The sequence below is a fragment of the Silene latifolia genome, chromosome 2 (assembly GCF_048544455.1).
Source record: "Silene latifolia isolate original U9 population chromosome 2, ASM4854445v1, whole genome shotgun sequence".
NCBI lineage: Eukaryota > Viridiplantae > Streptophyta > Magnoliopsida > Caryophyllales > Caryophyllaceae > Silene > Silene latifolia.
In genome coordinates, this window is record NC_133527.1 from 23368230 (window position 1) to 23374890 (window position 6661).

The 6661-nt window shown below is 39.3% G+C and overlaps 2 protein-coding genes across 2 annotated transcripts; both read left to right on the top strand.

Annotated features, from left to right (window-relative positions):
• Positions 1–3005: 3005 nt before the first annotated feature.
• Positions 3006–4700, top strand: LOC141637292 (PKS-NRPS hybrid synthetase cheA-like). Its single transcript, XM_074446853.1, has 2 exons — positions 3006–3053; positions 3609–4700. Exons 1-2 carry the CDS (start codon positions 3006–3008, stop codon positions 4698–4700), a joined length of 1140 nt encoding a protein of 379 aa, XP_074302954.1.
• Positions 4701–4775: 75 nt separating this feature from the next.
• LOC141637298 (uncharacterized) lies at positions 4776–6323 on the top strand. The gene is made up of 2 exons (XM_074446858.1): positions 4776–5156; positions 5214–6323. The coding sequence occupies exons 1-2, from the start codon at positions 4776–4778 to the stop codon at positions 6321–6323; spliced, it is 1491 nt and encodes a 496-aa protein (XP_074302959.1).
• Positions 6324–6661: the final 338 nt, after the last annotated feature.

Genomic DNA, 6661 nt, shown 5'->3' on the forward strand with positions numbered 1-6661 from the left:
TATGAAAATGGTGTAAGTAGGGCCCTTGTAGATATGGAATGCTCACTATTTTAGATTCAATTATGTTTGCAACATTTGCTGAAAAAATATAGTACTTCTGAGCAACAGTTATGATCACAACTAAACAACTCGGTGAAAAGCGTAGAGCGAAATATTACATATATATACATTGTCAGCCAAAGTTTACAAACACGCAGTGTGTTGCTCAATCAATCAAAACACATCATAGACCAAACTCCTAGTCAGGACACCCACCATTACAGAAGATATCCGATTACATCAAAATAGGCCACCAGAACTTTCTAACGTTAACTGATTATAACCCTATAACTTATAACAGGTGCGCGGCTAACTACTGATGCCATTTAAGAGACCTCCACAGTATAAGCTACAAAATATCAACCATGATAACTATCAATAGAGGAAGACGAGGAATCAAGTTCTTGGAGCATTTCTTCTCTTAGCCGCTCTTCATGTAGCGCTTCTAGATGGTCACAATACACATCAAAGATTCTTAGGGGCTCGTGGTGTCCTTCTGGCAGTATCACTATCTTCCCACGGGCAGAACAGATATCAAACACTGCATTCCAGGCCAAGACATTCCGCAGCCTTTCAAAGAATTCAACTACTTCTCCTGTCAGATTATGAAGTTCTTCTCGTTTCAGCGTTACGGATCCTGCAGTAACTCAAAACAAAAGACGCACCAATAATCAGGAAATGTAAAGTAGCAGTAGGCTCTAAACCTTTATACTATATAGACATTTATAAGGGCTTTAGATATAAAAGGTTGACTGGAACTTACGATCTGTGACAATCCCACCCAATATCGAGGCAGAAACTGGGCATAGAATGTTAACACACAGAGGGCGAAGATGTCTAAGGACTGAACCGTGTTGAGATAACAAGTCGAATACAGCGGTTGAAGCCATGACAACATCTAACCGCTGAAATAGCTTTGGCGCATCCGACACAATGCGGTCGATTTTTTCCTGGATATCTCGGACTATAGCTGCATTCTCATTCATATTGCCTATCTCCTGTCAATCTACATATTCTCTTAATATAATGATCATTCCATCATACTCAATGGACACTAACTGAAAAGATATCTCACATAAAACAATTACACTACTCTTATTAAATCAAAGCATATGCTTTTCTGTTAGCGACTGTGATTAAGTAGCAGCAACAGTCAACAATTGAATAACAATTATCAGCATTGATTCCTCAACAACAGACCGCTAAATCTAATCAGAATTGTCAATGCAAAACCACTAAACCTGATTAACTTCTAAGCAACTGAAGGTAGCAACTCTTAAAATTGTCAATGCAAAACCACTAAACCTAATCACAAGACACAACCTTAGTTTAATTTCCAAGCCATTAAAAGCAAAACCGCTAAAAGAATCAATCAAGTTAAGATCACAAATTAACAATAAACTTAATGAACAAATTAACAATAAACTCACCAAAGAAAATGGTGAATAAAGAGGCGAGCAAAGCAGCAGATCTGAAATGATTCGAGATTAAGAAATAAGTTACACTACTCTTATTAAATCAAAGCATATGCTTTTCTGTTAGCGACTGTGATTAAGTAGCAGCAACAGTCAACAATTGCAACAGTCAACAATTAAAAAACAATTATCAGCATTAAGCAAATCAGATCACCCAAAAACTTGTCACAATAAAAAAAGAGGTCAAGTTTACCAACTCACAAAGAGTTAGAACTAACCATAAATCTGATCTAAATCAGAAACAGTAAAATTCACAAAAAGCTCAACTTAAAAAAACTAACTCATCAGAAACTTGAATTAAATACATAACAATGTCATGTGCTTTCATAGGAAGTTCACAGAAAGCATACCTGGGTTGTGATTCCGAAGGCCTGCAACCTAGACTCAGATCGGACAATAGAAAGGCAACTGAAAACAGTAGAAAGAGGAAAGAAGAAAGCAAGAAGGAGGACTGAGGACTGTGAAAGATGAATAAAGAAATAGAGGAAAGCAGAAGAATAGGAAAGAGAGGGAACAATCAGAAAGAAGGTCAAAAAGCAAGAACAGTGCAATGGCTGTTCATCACATGAGAGTATGAGACGCACGAATAGCACTGCTCTACTGTTCATAAGCAACATTTTTGAGAAACTTTGGACATTTATAAGGGCTTTAGATAAGCAACGTTTTTGAGAAACTTTGGACATTTATAAGGGCTTTAGAAATGTGTGTGTGTTGGTGTATTTGAATTCATGTTGAATAAATTGTTTTAATATGTAGTGGTTTGGCTTATAATGCATGGTTTGGTTAATGGTATAAAGAAGAAGTTTTTATTATTAATTATATATACCACATTCTCTAATGGCAATTGATTGATGTTACATTAGGTGTTCTGAGAGGTCGTCTTTCCATAAACTTGTTTATGCAGTGGGTGTCCTCAGAGAAAATATCTCAATAAACTTATTGAGAGGCCACTTACAAATTGATGGCACAAAGCTTTAGTGAAGATATATCCGCAAGATGTTCATGAGTAGGTTCAAGTGAGGGAATAATCAAACCGACTTGAATAATATCACGAACAAAATGATGATCAACATTATTACACCTTTAGTTTATTGAACACCAGACGTTTTTAAATATGCAAAGTTGATTGATTATCACATAAAAAAAAAAAAGCTTCATAGGGCATAAAAGAGTCACACATAAGATCAAGAGCAAACACATGGGCCATTATGGTACGACCATCACTATTTCAATTGTAACAACCCGATTTCTCTATTCTCTAATGACTTAACTATTAAGGCGGAATCAATATATATAGAGGAGGGCTATAAAACGGCGTCGACGTTTTATAACAAATCGTAGACGCTTTTCATAAAAAAGACGCCTCCGACCCTTCCTCTTCCTCTCTCTACCCAATTCTCTCCCAAGCAAACAACACTAAAAAAAAAAAAAAATGTTCTAACTCGGTTGAAGAACTACACGAACAATCCACATCAACAAAACAACGATTCAATGTCAAACAACGAGCAATCCACATCAAATGTTAACAACGAATCTGAGGTACGTAATTACACAATCTATTTTCATTTCAATCGAATTAGTATGATTATTGAATTAGATGTTAAGTTGATATATTGAATTACATGCTGTTAAGTCTTCATAGAATTAGGATGAATGGAACAAACACGCCCAAACCCGTCGAAAATAGTTGTAGCCGTCAATTAGGACGTAGAAAATCAAAGTCCCTCATGGAGAGGGACGTGTAGATTCAAAGTCTCCCATGGATGGGGACGTGCATAATCAACGTCCATCATGGACAGGGACGTGTATATTCAAAGTCCGTCATGGATAGGGACTTTGAATTTCAATGTCCACCATGGACAGACTTTGAATTTCAAAGTCCATCATGGGGAGGGACGTGCACTATTCACTTCCATGCTGGGTTGGGACGTTGAATGTTCACGTCTGTCATGGTGATGGACGTGAATATTCAATGTCCGCTCCTGGTTCAGACTATTAAATTGGGTTTTCTTTATTTTATTAAGTTTTTTTCGTAAGTTTAGGTATTTTTACATATTTTAGCATGTAATCATTATTAATTTTGTGTTTTAACAGGATTCATTTAAGGAATTTGGTGGAAACGATGTTAATTACAACCACATATTTGAGACGGTTACATGTTTTGCGAGTCGGGATGAGGCGTTTGAGTGGGCTAAAAAAATAGCTTTTGATAACGGGTTTGCCTTAGTAAAAACATCAAATGGGGCCAAAAATCGTAAACAACCCGAGTTGCTAGGCTCTTACTTTCGTTGTTCAAGGTACGGCCGAACTAGAAAGAAGATCGATCCCGATATTCCCGAGAAGCCAACTAAGTGTGATTGTTTGTTTCGGGTTCGAGCCGTTCAGAACCGGGCTAATGATGTAAATGGGAAGGAGTTGATTGTTTGGAACATTTTGACCTCGGAGAAAGGTGGATATCACAACCACAAAGTAACAAAGTACAAAGACGGTCATAGGCATTTTGCTGGTTTGAATGCCGAAGAGAAAGAATTTGTGAGGCAACAAGTCCGGGCGTCGATTCCCCCGAGAGATATTAAAAATGGTCTTCATCAAAGAACTCCCGATAAACCCCAACCTACAAGCGCCCAAATTTATAGTGCGGTTAACAAGTTTCGGCGTGAAATTAGAGGAACACGGAATACCGCTCAACAAATGCTGGTTGTAGCCGTTGCTGCTAATTATGTGGAATGGCACAAAACAGATTCCGAGACAAAGGAGCACAGTCACGTTTTTATGGCTCATCCGGAAGCGGTTAAACTCTTTCGTGCTTATCCACATGTGGTTCTTATTGACTTGACGTACAAGACAAATGTTTACAAAATTGCTCTTGTTGAGGTTGTTGGTGTAACACCGTGTGGGTCTTCCTTCTTAATTGCTGTGGTGCTCCTTCCGTCAGAGTCGGATGAGAATTATGGGTGGATGTTGATGAGATTAGGGGAGCTACTAACTTGTACGGGTTCATTTATTTCTGCCTTTGTCACTGATCGGGAGATGGGTTTGATCGCCGCTCTTGAGTTCCTTCATCCGAGCACTCCTCACCTTTTGTGTCGTTGGCACATTAACCGTGCTGTGGAGAAACAAGCACTCTCAAAGGAGAATTTGATGTGGTACAAAGATATCATAATGCACAGTCCAGAAAGCGGTTGAGACCGTGTGATCAATGCATCCACCAATGATGAGTTTAGGAGCGCTTGGGAATGTTTTAGTGAAAAGTGGGAAGAGATGGCGCTTTATGTGATCAGTACATGGGGTAAATATAGGAAGAAGTTCGTGAACTACTATACAAACCAATACTTTCATCTCGGAAACACGGCCACTTCCCGAGTAGACTCCTCTCATTCACTTTTAAAAGCTTGGTTGAAGAGTAATAACCTAAACCTTGACACTATGTGGTTCCGTATTCATTCCATGCTTGAAGTGCAGCACTCGAAGATTAGATATGAGCTAGAGGTTTCGAGGAGTAGGCCGCGAATTGGAGATCGTGTATTTTCATTGTTGCAAGGAAATGTGTCTATCAATGCCATTGAGATAATGGAAGAAGAGATTAAGAGAGGGATAGAGCTTGGGAATGTGTTGGAAGAGCATTGTGGATGTGTGCTAAGGGTTACTCATGGATTACCTTGTGCTTGTGCATTGATCCATTTGCAATGAACGGGTAAGAGGGTCCATCTTGAAGATGTTCACGCTTTTTGGAGGACATTGGAGTACGACAATGTTGGTGTAACACCCAAGACCGATAATGATGAGTTGGAGAAGTTGTTTGCAGAAGCTAGAGCTTGTGACCCGGCTAAAAAATGGGTAATCATTGAGAAATTGCGAGATGGTCTTCACCCGGAAGACGAGGAATTTCAACCACCTCCTGTTAGAGAAAACCCCAAAGGGAGACCGAGGGGTTCTACTACCCGGAACAAGTCGGGATTTGAGCATGCAAAGAAGAAGGCTGCGAAAGTTTCTACTCCTGCGACGACATTTGTTCAACATACGGTGGGTGATTTTGATCAAGGACCGGTTGGTGCACCGTTGGAGTCCGGCTATACTAAGGGATTTTTGTCAACTTGGACTAAAAAGTATGCGGTCCCTGAAGAAGTACGGGATTTCTTTGATGGTTGGGTAGATGTCGGTAATGATGGTCATTGTGGTTATCGGGTGGTCTCGCATGCTGCTCGGGGTCGGGAAAGTGACCATTTAGTCATGAGAGAGTGGGGTATTCGGGAGATTAAGGCATACGAGGTCAACAGAGATTTTTTTGATGATAGTTGTGCGTTGCCTACGGGTCTTACCAGATTCCAGGAGACATTGAGATGGATGGAGTTTACTGGCAGTGGAGGATGTGGGCCTAACCATTGGATGTACGGGGAATATTTGTTTGTCTTTGCATCGTTGTTTAACTGGACTATTTGTGTCATCGCCCAGGATGAAGTTGGAGAATTTCGTAATTGGAATTGTAGCACATACTTACCCCTAAGGCCCACAGCCCAAGTGTCGAGGCCATATGATGTTTTGTGGATCGTTAATTACCATCTCCATTGGATGAGATTGCATTGTCGAGTACCATCGAGAGATGCACCGATGCCACCGATTGATCCTTTTTGGCTAGGGACAAGAGACCCTTTGGTTGCATCATATGCTGATTTGTACAAGACAAACATCGAGAAATGGCATACGTTGATGGGAACTACACCTAAAGTTTATGGCAGAAGACGGCGTTCCACACCAACTAACCCAGAAACTGCAAGGAAATTAAACTTTGATAATGCATTTAAAGTTTGATTATGTAGTAATTTAAAATATGCTCTACTGTTATAACAATCATATTACTAATTATGAAATTTCTGGAATTCATAACAACTGATACAAATTTGGACATTTCTGGAAATACTCACTACTTCATGACAATGGCTAACATAAGGAAAACAAACAAATACAGATACACTTGAAATAAAACTTCATCATCCTTGACATTTCCGAAATCTCTTCTTTTATACCTATCACTTGCTCTTTCATGACATTTCCACTTGATGCATCATCACCTTCATCTTCACATGCTATCTTCAACTTTTTTGTTATTGTCAAATGATCTTCAGTCAACCATGACACAAAATGATCGC